The 18,568-nt window shown below is 39.3% G+C and overlaps 1 protein-coding gene across 1 annotated transcript in view; it reads right to left on the bottom strand.

The window, feature by feature from the left end:
• The window catches only part of spns2 (SPNS lysolipid transporter 2, sphingosine-1-phosphate), a 52,552-nt gene that overhangs the window by 31,880 nt on the left and 2,104 nt on the right, over nucleotides 1–18,568 (bottom strand). Inside the window, exon 2 of the mRNA XM_072446663.1 lies at nucleotides 3,499–3,564. Within this exon, the coding sequence (XP_072302764.1) occupies nucleotides 3,499–3,564 (66 nt within the window). The remainder of the gene's footprint in view (nucleotides 1–3,498; nucleotides 3,565–18,568) is intronic.

Below are 18,568 nucleotides of genomic sequence, written 5' to 3'. Positions count from 1 at the left end.
AGGCTCTGTCCGGATGCTGCTGATGGATGGGCCTCAGAGCTGCGGGCCGGTCTGAGGGCTGGACCCTGACTGACAGCTATGCACACACAAACACCACAATTAGACACTTGTGTAAGGAACTAAGCTAAAGGACACAGGCTATTTTCCACTTGTCTTTGAGGAACTAATCTTAAGTCTAAAATAGGTTGAGAACTTGTGCAAGTTTAAAGGTTATTAACACTGTCAGCCAGAGTAAATGAGCCGGGACACTTTAAATTAAAGCAATTGTTATTACTTAAATACTGCCGTTTTATATATCGTCTGTTTATTCATGTATTTAAATAAATATGTTTTGGGTCAGTGGCAATGACTCCTTGAAATTGAATCCGTGGTCTAGGCACACTATATTTAGAGATGACCAGAGCTTTTACCAAGTTATGACTTCTCCATTTTGAACGAAGGCCTACATAGCTACACCATTTTATGTTTCTATATGATCTTAAAAAGCTGTGTCGTAATCTGGTTCATAATAACATTACCAAAATAAATGTACAGCTTTGTTAAAGTCATTCTATTCCGCTAAAAGTGCATGCCCTCTGGGGATTTCTGTCTGTTCCATTGGCTGCCTGAGGGCAAAAGGCAAAGTTCATGCAGTAGCAGAAGTTCAAAGGCTACAAGGTAAACACTACTTTGGCTCCATACATTGCATTTTTGAGTCATTACGCTTCTGTTTTTTTTTCAAAACTTTCAACCAGCGGGAGCAAAATTGGTCAGAAAACCCAATGTTTTCTTTAGTTGAAAAAGTATTTTTAAAACATGATCAATTTAAAGTAAAATGAAATCAAAACATAATTAACTGGTACTGTATTTTCTGCTGATTGGGAAAGACATTTTGAGGTACCACTTTTCTATTAAAACCAGTGCTGAGGATTTCCTTGCGCTTAGTCTAGATTTCTTATGTCAAGCATAGGTGATACGGGAAACGTTTTATTCCAGAAGTTCTTTTGACCCGGGTCCTAAGAAAAGGCTCCAAGTTATCCGCTTCAGAAGCGTAACGCAGCAGTACCTCTGACTCATTCTTGTGTTTGTTTTAAGACCTGGATTCTGCAGTGTGTGGTCAGGAGATGTGTTTTTTTCATATGTGTGAGGGTGACCTGGCACGCTGTGGGCTGTAAAACACCTACGCCTGCAGTCTGAGCTCCCAGGTGCACCCACGCTGCCAGGACAGAAGGCACAGCAACGGCTGGTCTGCAGGTGCTTGGGAGAGGACAAGTCGGGGGATGGAGATACGTGGGTGACACAACCAATAGTGTTGAGCAGAGATTTTTTTTCGTAACTGTCGGGATCAAGAATGGTACTGAGTTTAAGCGACCAGAGCAAAGATCATGCAGTCATAAACTTTAGACAAAGCTACAATAAACATTTAAAGACTGGTGGTGGGTCCATCACTGGTATTGCTAAGCCTGGAATGTGCCGTAATGTGACATATTTCTTAGAATTCTTAGCAATCAGGACAAGTTACTTAACGCTTTAATTAAATAAACTAGACATTTAAAGCCATACTGTGGATCATTCCAGAAAAGGAATATTCCATTCGCAAAAAAACGCATCAAGGTCGGCTTAAGATGGGAGCACTTAAATCATTACTAACACTAACACTAACACAAGGCTCTATACAGCAAACAAACAGGCACGACGTCAGCCCTTTAACCTCTCCTTCACACCCGGGCCCTTCTGTCGGCAGCGGGCCGCCCTCACAGCTCCAGACCTGGACATTCCTCAGACCCATGCGAGGGGCGAGGGAAGAAGGGGGGCGTGGTGGTGCTGGTGGTGGTGGTGGGGTTTGTCCCGGAGATCAGGGGCCAAGTGGAGTCCTGCCCGGCTGGGACCAGGGTGAGAATCAACCGTCAAGCGTTCCATTTCATAAACACATAGTCGAAGTCGTCAAGGAGAATGTGTATAACCGGTACAGTGGGCCAATGAAAATAGAATTAAAAACTGAAAGTACTTTTACAGTTTCCTGCGTCTATAGAACAAAACATCCAGGACAGAATGTCTGGCAGCTCAAAGAGTAGGCATGTTTTCACAGATGCAAGCTCATTGCTGATTAATGCGAATGATGTCTCTCTCACCTTCATGTTTTGCTTTGGTCAGACTTTTGAATTCCAGTCCAGACAGCATTTTAGTCTTTTTACACTTTGCAACTACAGGAACATGAGCAATACTGTTATAGAACTACATTAACCTCAACTGTACTTTGAGCATTGTTTCTTTTCTCTATTCTAATACATGAACTTAACTGTTCTTGAGGTTTTACATGCAACAATCTTTCATTTTGCAGGCCAGGCCGTAAGAAGAGTTATGCTATTAAGCATTTTTTTTAAATGTCATTACCGCTACTAAATCATTATCTAGTATACTATCAAAGATGACCAAATAAAGTGGTATATAGCTTGCACACTATGGAAGAAGATTTACATTCACACACATTGAGTTATTTAATGTGAAGCCGTTTTGGTCCACAATTTGTCTAGACCGTGCATTAGAACAGATTTTTTTAGTGATAAAATGGCTCATTCATTGCAAAACCAACATCAAATATAGCAAGGGAGTATTTTTGTCTTTCAGGCCCGATTCACCTCACTAAAGTTAGTCAACAAACATGACGTGGCGAGGAAACACTGGGCGGTATTCTTCCCACTCACTCTCGGGGCAGATTGCTTCGACTCAATGGTACTTTGTGTGAGTTGCAGTTTGTTGGTGTTTGAATGGGGTCTGAGGGGTCTGAGGGGTCTGACGAGGGACAAGACTGGCCCCTGTCCTGAACTAAAAGGGGTAAGCAGTGTATCTCCCCTAAAGGTAAATTCAATACAAGTGCAGCAGGAAACCCAGCCCTGGACTGTGGACTTTAGGAGGCTATGAACATAAATGCAAACATATAGAAGGTCACAGTTGTCCACTTTTGTTTTCTTTGCTACTGACTTCCACTGCTGCTGCTATTACTGCTACTGCTACTGCTACTGCTACTGCTGCTGGATGTGGGGTCAGCGCTGCCCCCAGGAAAGAGTTTTTAGAATAACTAGTAAATATTAGTACAAATGTTAGCCTCATCTTCACAAATATATGCACACTAGATTTCAAACAAAAAATGTTTGCAGGTTGTCATAGGTATATTTTTGGTGCCACTCCTCAACCCAGATTAATGGATTCAGTTCATGCTGATTTGGAACCATCACAAAAAGTAGACTTTGAATCAATTTGAAAGTATAGTCCTCGTATGTGAAATTGAAAGAACCTATGTATCCATGCTGAGAGGGATCGCAGTAATTACAAACCTAGAAAACTAGAAAAAAGTCTTTGAAATAAGATAATGAGCAAAAATGAAATCACAGTAACTTTAATGTATTGAGCCTCCATTGTTTCCTTGGAGTCGATTCAAGGCAGTGTCATTGTCTGATGCCAAGTGTCTTTTGTGTGTTTTCGCCTCTTGTAATTATAGAATTAAGAAGAAACACAAACCTGTTTGCAGCAGACCAACCCCACTGTCTGTCTGGTCAAAGTGCTTCTGGATGTCTTGCACCACGCCTGTGAACACAAAAGAGGATTAGATGAGTTATACTGACCACACAAACACTGTTAAATTAATATGGTCTTTACTTAGAAGCATCCCTTTGAGGATATGAGATAGCATGTACTAAAAGCCTATCATTCATTCAACATCCCCAAAGTGCATGTACTGTCTGCTAAGTGTTCTTGGCTGGCACGGATGTGTTATAAAATGGGTGCAATCATGTAGTAGCGGGTCATCAAAATGTAAATTACTTGGGCATTAAGAGGGCATCAACTAAGCAACAACTGAAAACTTTTGGCACATGTTCGGACCACAGAAAGCAACATACAAATCTAAACTAAGATAAGATAAGATAATCCTTTATTGTCCACACATGGGGAAATTTCATTGTTGCAACGCAGGTAGATACAGAGGAAAAGAACTAAACTAAACATCTGATCTATGATAAAGTTATTGAAATTCCCTTTGTACTTTGTAACAAGCTTTCACTGAAACTGCATTTTACAAACAATCAGAAAATGAAATATTGTAAAATAAATACTTTTCATGCAAACTAATTTCAAGAAAAAAAAATCCAGACCCACGTGTCGCGGATACAAACTAAAAAAAACAACAACCATGGGAACTTCTACCGCAACACTTAAGTCAAGAAGGTCATACTTTAGGCACTTGTCATTCACACAATAGCCTTCACCCGCGAGAAACCACAGTGTCTTTGATGTAATCCTGCACCTGCCTCAGTAAACCCCAGAGCAATCTTGGAGGAATGAAGCCCATCCACAGAGTGCGCATCCCTGTAATGTGTTTTATTGCAGTAAACAGCAGCTGGCTCTAGTCCAGGGGTGCAATACAAAACACATGTGAACAGCTGGGTGTTCTGTGCAGCGAGACTATACAATCCTATAAAGTTTTTAACTGCTAGTAAACATCAGAGAACGCACGAGATCAGAGCTTGATAAATTTGGGTTAAATTATTCATTTTATTGGAGGCATTCGTAAACATGAAGCACCACTTTTAAATGAATTCAGTTTCAAACATTTCAAAGACTATTTTTTTGTGTAAGGAAGAAAGAGGAAAGGGAATAAAATATTTGTGGGGATTTCAGAGGCAGCGCGGTGCAGACTTTCTGTGATGTTGGCAGGTCGGTCTGGGGGATTGCAACACGGGGTTCATGAAAATGGAACAGTGACATGACTAACATTTTAAAATGCTACAATCTATCTTAACTCTGGTGTAACCTTGCATAACCTGACCCCAAATGACAGCTAGAGTCTTGACCAAGACGCCTGTCGTCACTGGGATTTAGTTGGGAAATACCTTAAATCCTATCTAGACCAAATCTGCTAAAAAAAAGAGAAAATAAAGAGTACACTGTGAAATGGAACTTCTCTGTTTGGTACTAAAGTTTCTCCATATTTGTCAACAGAGATTTAAAGACAGGCACACTAAAGAAGGCAGGTGCATTTTCGACAGGGACTGCAAGTTGAAACATACGTCAGATTCTTGTCATCTGAGACAAACCACCTGCTTGTGTGGCATACTCTGCCGCACACTTCAGTGCAAAGACATTATATTCAGGGGTTATTTTCTGCTTCATTTACACTAAAAGGAGAATGGATTCATGAATATTGCTTCATGGTGTCCTCTGTTGCCTATTAGAAGTGAGGAAATCCACAATTATGGTGAATTATAATATGTAGACTAAGGGCAGAAATGTCTTCTTTGCTTTATATATCTATCGCTTTATATATAAAAAAAAAGGTTATTATAGTTTTTATAGTTTCATTTTTTTACAGCCAACCTAAAACATGCTCAATAGGTCAAATCCTCCAGCTAAATTGGTCCTGACCAAGCCTTGCCCGAGATCTGGAAATTGGTCCCAGAGCACTGTGCAGCAGCAGCATTAGCAGCAGCAGCTTATTGCTCCTCACAGGTTTCCCCAGCGACTTTTGACCCAACACAGAAATGAATTTCCCTCACGAGAGATAAAGCAATAGGGTAGCCAGAGTGTACAAAAAAGCAATGAGAAAATAAAACGTTTATAACATGAAAATGAAATGAAAAGTATAATACCGGTAGTAATAACATGAGGCTATATTATGTTGCAGTATTTAGGAAGTATATTTTACAGGTGAGGGTAAAACTGATCAATCCTAAAAGATGGTCAATCCCCGGGGCGGTTGGCAGGCTTGGCGACTCTACCCCTGCCCTCTGGAGGCTTCCTGACCGTCAGACAGATTGTAAAACAGAGCATAGCGCTGGTGTAGCATAATTAGCCTGAACAACACACACACACAGCCTCAAACAGAGGCCTGCTGAGAGGGGGATTCCTCAGCCAGATGGTTGAACGTCCCTCCTGGACACACAGTGCATTTATCTGTGCCACACCCGTCTACACTACACTCACAGAGACGACATGGAGGCGCATGTGACCAAAAGGGAAATCAATAGACAAATTACAGCTGCAACCACTGTAGTAACCCGACAATAACACACAAATCATTACATGAATACACAGGAATTGTATGTCCAATTTCATTTCAGCATGGTACATTTTAGAATACATTGGTATTCTAAAATGTCTTCTATTCTAAATGAATAACTAGACTGGTCAATGTCAGTTTTGATTTCATTTCAAGACAGGCACAGATGGAGGAAAGATTTGCTATATTTACATGGCAAAAATCAGATAACTCAATAATCAGATCTGATTTTTGGTGTGTTCATGAAATCGAATCATCACAAACACCTGGTGACATGTTAGTGAATCAGTTGTTTTTAGAAAAAGTATTTGAAAGACAAAGTACAATGCATTTTAAAAGTTTTAAAACTCCGGCCTTTATCATTATTTTGCATAATATTCCGTGTCAAAATGTGCACAGATGTGAACAATCATAAAGAAATCAGATGACTCACATCAGATGCAACTGTTCACATGATACTTTATGATTATTATTGTGCATATAAACATAGCAGCTGACTTTGAATGTGTGAAGAGTGAAGTGAAGAGAAACAGGATTAAGTACTATTATGCTATACACTAATTATTTTTTTTTTTTTATACATTTAAAACACCTTTTCTCCTTTACTTTCTCCTTTTTAGCTCTTATGTTTTATGTTCTGTGGCATTTTGTGGCAATGGGAGCACTATTGAAGCCAGTACATTGTCGCAGTGGATTGGAAAGCAGTGGGCTGTGTAATGAAGTCTGCTAATCTGTCAGGGATTACAAAACCGGCAGCATTATGTTTGTGTACTCATTATATCACAACTATCATCTCTCAAATAGGGCTTTTTAATACCTCCTTTTTTGTGTATCTATCCTAACAAGGCTGTGTCATCTTGCCTTGTCTTAATTAACACATGATTCATGTTTTGGATTCAAGGGCAATCTTTGTGTCTCAAGTGGATTCAGTGAAGTATTCAAATTTCACACCTGCGTTACCATAGATACCAGCATTGAGCCGCATCCAAAAAGGTCATACCCCAAAAGAACGCAACCTCCCCAAAACATCTCTCTTAAATACATTCTACATGTTCAACTGCCTCCACTGTACTGATTTATGGTGAGCATCTGTCCTCCAGCCTTTTGTAACAGCCTTTCTGACCGTTTGAGAAGGTTTGTAAATAATCCAAGATCTGATGGATAATAGTAAAGTACGTTCGGGACAGGACTGAAAGCGCAAGTCTCTTAGATGTAGCTAATTGAACGTTGTTAATGAGCTTTTGGAGTCTCGAGGCCTCCGAGTGCATCTGAGCCTGATACCGAGCCAGAAGCACTGTAGGAATGTGGCCGGTCGGCTTCTATCATCATTCAAAGTAACTGCACAGTCAAGACACTCTCTGGCATCACATGTACGACAACATTTCTCCCTGGGGACTGTCACGTTTGAAAACTTATTTGAGATGTCTACTTGTGTTCTTATTTTTGATTTTCGCTCTCTGGTCATGTTGTGCTCTGTGTTCTGTGTTCTGTACTGTTCTGTGTTCTGAGTATAATAACATTTTTTATATATTTTTTTAAAAGTACATTGTATTTAGAGACTTGCTTTGTGTGGATGATTGCTGCACCAATAAATAAATAAATACAATAAATAAATAAACAAATTAAAACATAACTATAAAATTAAATTAAAAGGGAATTGGCATTCATTTAAAAACATAATTTTTAAAGTTATCTAACAACAAGACACAGACGGAGAACAAGTGTAGTTGGTGAAAATAATATGGATAAGTAAGTCATATGTCGTTTGGTATATTTTCTCCATATTTCTCCTATTTTATGTCAATGTTTGGTGGGGAAAGAAATCCCGCACACTGTCTTACTTGGATTTCATGGATTACAGTTTAGCGTCACGTACGCCTTTCTCCTACGCACCTGGCACGGAACCTGATGTGCGGAGCACCGTCTTGATTTCTATGTCAATGTTTGGTAAAATATAATTAACTGTACTTTTTTTGTGATAGATTTTTTTTCCTGCTGTCAAAAATACATTCTTAATGTATCCATCTATTGTTTCCATAAGGAACAAATGTCATCCAGGTCAAATGAGAACAATATTTAGACCATGATACATCGATACTCAACTTATGCATCATACCTTTGCTTTCATTTCAATGAAGACAAGGAAGCCAAGGGTGTTTTTTTTTATGTACACGCTAAAACAGGCCGCTGCCCTCTGTGCAAGCACAGCTGAGGTGAAGCCTCTGTGTTGCTGACATATATTCCACCGCCGCTCATAAAATCCGCCTTTATGGGCGCTCTTTTCAACAAGAAGAAATGACTCAATTTGGTGACCAGACCACAAGCGCTGCACGTGTGAATGGTGATCTATCAAAATGAATAACACATTTCACTCTGGCAATAAAGAGCATAGTGTCCACGCAAATCACAGCAATTAAGCATATTTGATCTTCAGGTATAATAAATAAAGGTTAAGTGGGTATGTGAGGTTGTTTTGCTTCCAAACACACCCATGCAGCTAAAACTATCCAATCATATCCACAAAAGAGACACTTGCTGATCTCAAACGTCTACTTCTGCACACTGAATCTAGGCTAAAAGGAATAGCAGTCACAAATCATAGTCCAATGAAAAGATGGGAGAAAAAGGTGTGGCTGAACTTTTAGGTCACGTTGAGATCATATTCAACAAAAGAATCAGTAGCCATGTTTTCAGAAATATCTTTCAAGTATCGGGTTGTTGGATCACAAATATCCAGCACAACTTGATTATTCCAGAATAAGACGTTTGACCATGTAAAAAAAAAACAATGAATCTTAAATCTTTAAGATTCATAGTTTTTTTTTAAAGTTAAGTAAAGATCCTGCTGCTCATTCAATTGAGTACACCTTATAGTTGATTAGCTGTTTGTGATCATAAGCGTTTCAATATGTGTCCTTAATTGAGTGTCTGTTTATGTGTGTTCTTCTTGGGACTGTTTTGCCTGTGTGGCTGGAGGTCATTCATTCTAGCCTGAGTGAGTTAGGCAGTGGTGAACCACTTTGCTGATGTGGCCTCTGCTCTTGCAAAGGGAGGCGATCCCAGCTCTTGTATCAACTGGTATAAATAGTCTGGGAAAGGAAGAAAAGAGGTTTTTGTAATGAGTGAGGAGAAAGTGTGTCCTTTTGGGCTTGTTCTTGTAAACTAGTTTTTTTGGTCTGAGGAGTGCATGTGAGAGAGATACAGTAAGGGAACACTCAAAATAAGCCTGAGTAGAGTAGAAGCTTGATTTGCAGATCTGGGGCTTAGTCTGAAAGCGAGGAGCGCTGACCACAAATATGTCCGACTGTGGCCGGCGGGCTCCTGACCGACACTCTCCTCCCTGTGCCATGCGGCCATTCTCTGGGCGGGAGAGAGATTTTTCCATTCCACTTCCTCTCCTCGCAGAGCTAAAGGAAACGCACTGCAGATGTCGGGGAAACAGAGAAGCGCACAGGAGTAAGGAGAGGTGGGAGTCCAAAGGAGTGCACATCGAGTGCATGTCAACAATTGAATGAATGGAATCACTCCCCTGCGGTCGTTTGACAGGTTGTGGGCCCATCCGTGTCTGACCAAACAATCATTATTCCTAGTGAAAAAATATCTATTTTTTAGAATTGGCTAGCTGGTCGAGAACATTTAAAGGAGTGAAGTCACTTAAATTAATCAATTTTCCATTTAAGTTGAATAATTATTTTTCAAGCATTGACTGGTTTGGTTTGTTTGGCAGCAGCAGAGATTGTGTCTACAAAATGTCGGTAAGGTTGCCAGAGAAAGATTTACATCAAATAAAAATGATGGATGCAGAAACATACTCCCTTTACCTTCTCAAAAGACAATTAACCTTACATCTTTAGTTGTTATCACTGGTTATTCGAACCAAATGCTTCCCGTTGCATACTCCAAAGGGATCTATCTCGTCTTGCCTTGAGAAAAACAGTAGAGCTCTGTGACTGACAATAAAGTTTCTATTATTATTTCAGCTACAAAAGCCCACTGACAGTCCAGACAGCTTTCTTTCTAATCTTACAAATGTATGACTTCCAAACTGGGACTTGAATCAAATTAAGCCTTGTACATTTGCCAGCCTTGCAGTCCCACTTTGATTTAATGTGATCCGTTGTTCCCTAATTCTCCTTTTACTAATCAAACACTCGTATTCATCTTTGGGGCGCGCTGCTGTAGTCCCAGCTGGTAAGTACTAAATATTTAATGATAGCAGAGACTCTACATAAGGGGGGCATGCGAGGGGCAGACTAAACCTATAGCTTATCAATAATGCATTTGGGGCTGGCACTCTTTAATGTACCAAAATGCATTATTGGGAGACGAGATGCAGTGGAGCGGAGTAAAGGTATTTGCGATTAGATGAGACAGACGGACTGCCAGGGGATTTGCGTTTGAGCACGAGTATCTCCGAGGAATACTGAGCAGCAGTTGAACCTGAATGTGAACCTGGAGGAGGGAGCAGAATTATGAAATGAAGTCAAACCGACCCAGGAGAAGTGCGCAAAGTGTATCCAGTTTGTTTAATTATGAGGAAACATTTAGTCCTATTAGTCATCCCCAAAAATATACAATCACTGTGATTTATCGTGGAGATTTAAGGGTACAGAAGGTACAAGATTGGGTCAAAAATGCAAGCAAGCCTAAGATGTTTTACATTTGTGTCACTGTTTTAACTCCACAGTTTAAAGCCGTTCCAATTTATGGCTTTAATTTTTTGGTTCATATTGCATCATTTTAGGACTTTTGACCATGCAAAAGGTAAATAAGTGCTTTTTAAATTTTAATTGCTCATGGCAACGGTGCTAAATTATCATCACTTAAACCCATGGATAAGATATAAAAAAGGAGTTTTTTTTTTAATGGAAGTCGTTGTTGCATTAAAGAGATCAAACACACAGCACTAACTACATTCAGCTCAGATAAGTGACCATAAATTATCATTACCAAAACATCTTATAAGAAATTTTCATTGCAATTTAGTTTCGTTTGGTTTGACAGACAAAAGTTACTTCTACACTGGGTGTTGCGAGCCTGTTTTAACAATGAAGACTGAAGAGAGATTATTCCTCAAAGCTCACATACGTCAATAGGGAAATCCACAACAGATTCAGTCATCTAGAAAACATAATCTTTTACATCTACATTAATTTACGCTGCACATTTTTTGACAGCACATTATTTATGTAGGGATTCATTTGGCATATTTTCTCCTTGAATATAAATAAACTGCATATTTCAGCATGCTCTACACTCCACCTGTCTATACCTCGTCTGACTTCCTCTTGACCTCTTTCAGTTGTTCTTCGTGATGACAGAAGATCCACAGCTTTTCAGACAGTCTAGACTTATGTAGCAATGTATTTGAAAGCTGCTGAAAGACCGGCCAGGAGATGTGATGAAAAGAGACGGGAATTGGTGAAGATCTGTGCGTTCAGCTCAATTTAGCGTCAAATGGCCGCAGCACAACTATCCATCTGGATTTATCTGTGTTCTCGCAGAAGTGCAGAGCTGAACTACAATTGTTTTAGTCCAGGAGTAAATGCTAATATTCTTAAAACCATTGTCTTTGGCTTTATCTCACAAACTTTTGAATACCAATGATTATAATTCCAAACTGCCTTTTTTTTAACTAATTTGAGCAATAATTGAACGACCATTGAAATTTGATTAATGGCCCATTGTAGTTGTAATAAATAAATAATCTGCAAAGAGATCTAGCAACAGAGTGTTTCTCCTCCCACACATCAGTCAACATATCGCCCGCAGCTCTTCAAGTGCTTTTGGTTCCTCTGCTAATGGTAATGATAAATGTCACTCCAACCCAACATCACAATATGCAAGGTATATCTTCTTTAATGTCTCTACCATAAAATATATATAGGAGACTTTATACATTGTACTTAACTCCCAGAAGATTTAGCAACATTTTATTCGTTATCAAGGTGGTCAGACTCGAATCCATTGCTGCCCTTCTCTCAATGCCACTGTGTTATCATTAAAATTGGTGGACAGGAATTTACATTTTTATTCTAGTCATGGGACAGTTGATAACAATAGACCAATATAAACAAACAAAAACACAGGAATATAATAGTAACAATCGCATACAACTACTCAATATTCCAAAAATAATGAACGTGAGTATTTTTCTTACTACTATTGCAACCTTTTAATAGTGTTAAATAGTAATTCACCCCTAAATCCCAGTAATTCGACATCAAAACAGTATTTCTTCATACATCCAGCTGATTTAAATGCATTTCATTCACGGAATAATTCCCCAAATCTACATCACCACGGAAAATCGTCTAAAACTTCTAAACCAAATACCTTTGTCTCACTCAAAATATGCCTCTAAACCTGCTCACTCAGTGACATTTCTCATTAAGTATGTGTGCGTCAGGTGGCCAAAGATCTATTTCCTTGTCGTGAGAAAGCAAAGTGAAGTATCTGCATTCCGGACCTGTTTCATTAAGCACCTCTCATACCTCTGACACATGCACAACACCGCCCGGGTTTTCTCACCTGCTTATCAGGAGTGCTATTAAATGAACTGCACAGATTCCTCCATCAACAACCTCAGCTACAGCGATCTTATCTCCTTAACATGCTCGGGGATCAGAAAACGTGCCGCCACAATCACACGGGGGAGTTTTCGATCCCAGCTGCGGCTAAATGTACATAACATCCAAATGGGATCGTTGCATGTGGTTTAGTCCGATACCAGCTGCGCCACGGTATTGTGCATGCAAACCAGTATGATTTATTCAACCGCCAAAGAATGTTATGGTAATCCAACGAAGCAGCGAGGTGCGACCAAACAATATAACGCACAGAATATACACCCTATCAAAGCCTGGTATTGCGCCTTATGAATGTTCTCATGCGATGACTAGAAGAACAAAGGAGTAAATCTTTCATGAATCACTGTTTGTTTAAATGGAAGTGTCCGGACGTCATAGAGTTGCAATTCAGTACAGGAATTTATGTATTAAAATTAGCAGTACAGGAATTTATGTATTAGCAATTAGCATTAAAAAAAATGTTTTCTTCTCCAGGTTGCGGCAGAAGATGATATACTTCATGGATGCAATTTTTTGGTTTGTGTCGGATGCTTCTTGATGCAACCCTTCTCTATGTGTCTGTTTGAGATTCTCGATGGCTAGTGACCGTTTTATTTCTTTTAATGGGATATATTATTCCCCCAGCGTGGGATGCACTGATTAGAATCCTGTCTATTAATAACAAAGACTATTCTGATTGTATTAACCCTTGTTTGCGTATGACATCTTAGCAACCACACTGATACATCTACATGGAATTCAACCCCCCGTGTCATCCTCTTAATGTAGATACCAACACTGCTCATGATGACTGAGGTGAACTTTGACCCTGGGCATTTATTAACATTTATTTAAGCCTCTGTGACAGGTCAGGCCCTCATTTGACCTCTATCCACCCCACAAGCACCATAATGAAATCTTGTTGCAATCTTATCTTGCCTGGACAGCATGAAAGATATCCCACAAATCAAATCAGAAGTGGAGGTGATGAAATACTGAGTGGCGTATCAAACAAGATTACATAATCCATCCACGGCCATGACTATTTACTGTATTCCATGTTCAAGTAATTGTGGAATAGATTATGCTTTTCACAGGACAGCTTTTCAAATATTGGCCAGATATCCTGAGGGGAGGCTAATATGGCTGTTAGAGCAGGCAGCATCCCTCGCACAAACAGGTCAATATGAGATCCGCGACCTCTTTCACGAACAACTTGTTAATGTGTCAGAGAAAAATCCAATTTCAGCGTGTCCCCAGACATTACAGTTTCATCTCTTGTGGCAAAATCCAAGCTGCTGCAGCATTTGATCAATGTTCAGCGTCTCGGCATCTTGGGAGGGTTTCATTGCTCCTGATATTGTTTGTAATGTGTGCCATTGTATTTCACTTAACATGTCATTGGATATAAGATGGTAATGAGCAAAAAAAGCCCTACACATAAAACGTATTGATCAATTTTGCACAAATTAATTATAACCACAGCCTCAGCACTTATTGTATAGGACTTCCACAGTGTTGCATTTTATTTGATCATTTTCACTCCCTTTTGTATCTTGATTGAATTCAAAGTGTTAAGTATTAAGTCTGTGTTAATATTTCATGTAGGCAAAAATATCTCTTACCAGGCTGAAGTGAAACTGCTGAGAATAAAACATTATCTTGTGTTGTGCTGATAGTAACCACAGGTGGAATGTAGGGAGAGTGGAATACTACATTTTTCCAATCGCTTTTCAAAAACCAGGTCTGGTGTTACTTGACAACTCAAACATGGTAAATATTTCCAGTCGTCCTAGAACTTTTCGTACCGAGAGCTCACATCACACCTCAGCAGGATTCACTGGTAAACAAGGCAGAGGCATCATTGGTTTGCACATCGGGATATTTAAGACCCTCCACAGGACCTAGTCCCAGTCCTAGTCCGCAGTCTTTATGTTGCCCTTGTGTCAACAGTGGAGACAAAGTAGCGCCCAGTGGTAATCAAACGAACACTCAACTTCTCATGCCAAAGTTCAGAAGTGCTCCTGGACAAGTGTCTTTATCTAGAACAAGCTCAGGCGGGTACAGAGATAAGAATCGGTTGGTTCATTTGAATAATAATGGTGACATTCTATGGGGAAATTGCCACTTAGCATTGATCACTTGTGTTAAGTAGACACGGGTAAAATCAACTACTGCTGCTTATCTGCTTTGCTTTGTCTTCGTTGATTGACATAGGAAGTGAGTTGAAGGTGATGTCAAACAGCTGGACAATACAGACGAACACCTACACAAGAAACTATTTTTACTATACATTACTGACCTATTAAAGAAATCCTGGATCAAGTCCTAGTTTCAAAGCTGAAATGGTGTGTGTGCAAGTGTAAATGCACCCCAAAATTGACTTCTGTTTCGAATTATTCTTTGGCATTGAATCAATTCCTTTAACATACAGCTTCTCTGTTTGGTGTTCACATAAATTTCCAAAAAGCATGTCCATTTAAATCGGGGTCAGAGGGTGAACTGTGCTGTAAGGGAAGTGTGTCTGGCCCATGGTTAAATCTGTAGCCACCACATTAAAGCGCTCTCATTGGCCCAAAGAAGAAACTGGGTCTAAATCCAGGGTCTACTATTACAGGCGCTGACTAAACCAGAGCGTAAGGAACACACAGACTGTTTGACTTACAGTAGTGGGAGTTCTGCGCCAGGACTCAGTGTGGGAAAGAAGCTGAGAAAGTTTTAAGATCATTGTTAACGTCTTCACATCTGTGTGGAGATTTCCCTGTCAACACAGGACAGAGACGTTACACGAACAGAAGCCAACGTATCAGAGTGCCGGGTTAGGTTTTGGCTCATTTGTAACAGTTCAAAAGCATAAGGAAAAGACTATAAAAAATATGGCGACAAGGTTTGCCAACACTTAGAACTGCTGTTTGGAGACCCTTTCATGGGCCATAAAAGTGGTGGAATAAGCCTGACAAAATGTACATCATATTTTAGTGAGAATGGAAACATAACAAGCCACCCTCCTCTTTATATGTCCATGATTCATTTTGTTTAGAACTGAATTTGCTTTTTAAATTCTTTTTTATTACTGTTGGCAGCTTCTCCTTTGGATTTGCAGCCACCAGTATTCAATGTAATATTCCTAAAGAGCAGTGATAGTTAAAGAAAATGGAAATGTTCTCCTTAGAAACAAACTCCTGATGCAGTTCTGACATAGTTATCTGGACCTAAACTCTTAACTCTGTATTATTAACCACTGTTTTGTACATCAAGGGCTTCGAAAGGCATTTTGTATTGACACTGGTGTTTATAATGCGTCTACAGTGTACAATATATCAAAATGTAAATAATATTGTGAATGCTGAACATATGCATATACATTTTTGAATGTTGAGTATAGCATTTATGGTAAAAAATGCTATAAAAAAGAGCTGAATTATGCTGTAAACTTCCAAATAAGGGTGTTCTGTGTTATTTTGTGATTCACACTTTACATTTGTATGATAAAAAAATGGTCAACTAATAATTTCAAACACATTTCTGTTTGAATTGACATAATATCATTAAAAAAAGGTATAAAATGTTTTCAATATCGCCCAACCCTGGTACAAGTCAAGAAAATGTTCATCGTGGTGCTTTTGTTTACAATGACAAGTCCCAAAAGCAATATAATAACATCCACCTATTAAAACGTTTCCACTAGGATGGATGGTTTCCGTGCTGGAATGTCCCATGTGTGCAGAGTGATAATAAGTAACCACTGCAGCGACTGGACCCAGCCATCGTACATTAATCTGCATAGCCTGTCTGACTGGATAGATCTGCTCCAAGATAATCACATCTCCACTGACACTCTGACAGAGCTCTTGTCTTATAAGAGGATTATCAGTCCACACTTCATCTGAGTCTATATGCAAAAAGCCAAAAGTTCACATGGGCAGGATTTTAACAGGTGTCCAGTAGAAAATTACCCTGTTTTTAAGGGAGGGGAGCATGACAGCTTGACTAAGACATGTTAAGTTGTACTAATCTGTGGCAACAACCCTAATATTATTGTCAGCCAGATTAGTATAAGATGGGGAGCACTGGTGGTGTGCACGCAAGGGCTGGATACTGACGTAACTCAAGCAAGAGAACTACTTAAACTACCTTTTAACAAATGTACTTTTTTTGAACAATACTTCATACTCAAAATATGAAAGTAGTTGGCAGAATATATAGAGTATTTTCTTGTTGTGATTTTTGCTGTTCAAGCTTTGGCTGTTTTGGTTGTGCTCGATAAATATGTAAATTTTGATTTGATTCTACTTTTTTAATTTAAATATAGTATCATAATTAGATAAATATAGGTTTAGCATTCTTACTGTGGTGTCTCTAGCCTTAATGCTTATTGTCTGCTTCTCATATCCTCATATTCTTTTGAAAAAAACAAATCCCCTTTAATATAAGCTGCAATGGAGCTCTGGCTGTCTGCCGCGGGACTATATGAGAGAAGCGCCAGGATTTAAGGTTTCAAAGCCACCACAAATTAAATTAAAAACACAGTGGCACTCTAAATCTCCCAGCTCTAAATGGAATAGGAGCGGTTGCAGGTTAACACTTTGCCCCTGGAGGTCAGACGGAGCAACCAAGTGTAAAATATATATGACTTTGCCAATATGGTAGCAGCCTGTCACCCTTTGAGGTCATTGCAATAGTTCAATGTTATTCAGTGGCATTTGGAGACACAACTCAGTATGGTTAGTGTGAATAATCCCTTTTTCTCATTATTCTAGTAATTTGGAGAAATATGATGTGCTAAAAAGGGAATAACAATTTTCTTAATTGTCCTTCAACTTTACACAGCATGGACCAATCAAACTTATTCCAAACAAATCCACACAAATGAATCCAACAGATCTACAGCAAGAACACCCTGAATACCCCAGACGCTGGCAGCTTCTCCGTCTGCATTAGTCGTAAAACTACGGTGGGCTTGTGAGGGTCAGGCCCCAAACAGCTGAGCCTAAAACACAGAGTGAAACTGTCGGTTCCTCTCTACTTCACTGGGCATGTCCAACCCAATAGTGCTGCTCTCAAGCTTGGAGATAGAAGATAGTTCATACGTCTTAAAGAAGTGAAAGAAAGAGGATTCCCTGATATTTCCTTGATTTATGTCAGTGGTTACTACAGGGATGTAAGACAATAACAAGTCTCACAATAATATCGTTGGCTGTCACAATATATCGAATAGACCATTGATCCTTTGCTCATTTCAGTGCAGAAAACATGAAGACATATATTTTATTTTGCACTTTGTATTTTACATCTTTAGAATATAATAATATATATTATTCAGATCCAAGGCTTATCGTGGCATTTTAAAAGGAAATCGTAACACATTAACAATTCTGTCAACCTCTTCAAAATATCACCACAATTACAGTACCATGATGCATATAGAGATAATATTGTACCTCATAAGGATGTCACGATATCAAATTATAGCGTTGCGATTATTGTGAGAAGAGATATCGTCATTGTCGGCGCTGTGCCCAAACAATAGTGGACTCCTTCTAAAAGTCTAAAATCCAAAACCCTTTCTGAATGAAAAGTTAATTACATTGGCACATAATCAGCCTGTTAAAAATGGACTTGACACGTGGAGTATAAATTGAACTGAAATTAGTGCCAACAAATCTCACAATTATTATTTTTTAGTTCGTACGATTGTATTGTGACCTTAACTGTACTGTCAAGCGTCTTTGAATGTCTAAAAAATGCGCTTTATAATTTTGAGGCATTTTTTAAATTTAAAACATGTCCCATCTTCTGACAGAAAATCTGCCCATCCTCGTTCCGCCAACAGCCCCCACATCTTGACGGGTCACCCTATGTCTCTCCGTCACAATGCTTTAGTGATCCGCGCACTACAGTAATAGCTGGTGGTACAAAGGCCTTTTGACATGCACTGCTCCGCTCCTCTGTCCTGCTTACCACT

The sequence above is a fragment of the Eucyclogobius newberryi genome, unplaced genomic scaffold (genome assembly GCF_026437365.1).
Source record: "Eucyclogobius newberryi isolate DKJ021-1_F unplaced genomic scaffold, fEucNew1.0.hap1 SCAF_15, whole genome shotgun sequence".
NCBI lineage: Eukaryota > Metazoa > Chordata > Actinopteri > Gobiiformes > Gobiidae > Eucyclogobius > Eucyclogobius newberryi.
This window is presented reverse-complemented; position numbering and strand designations above follow the sequence as displayed.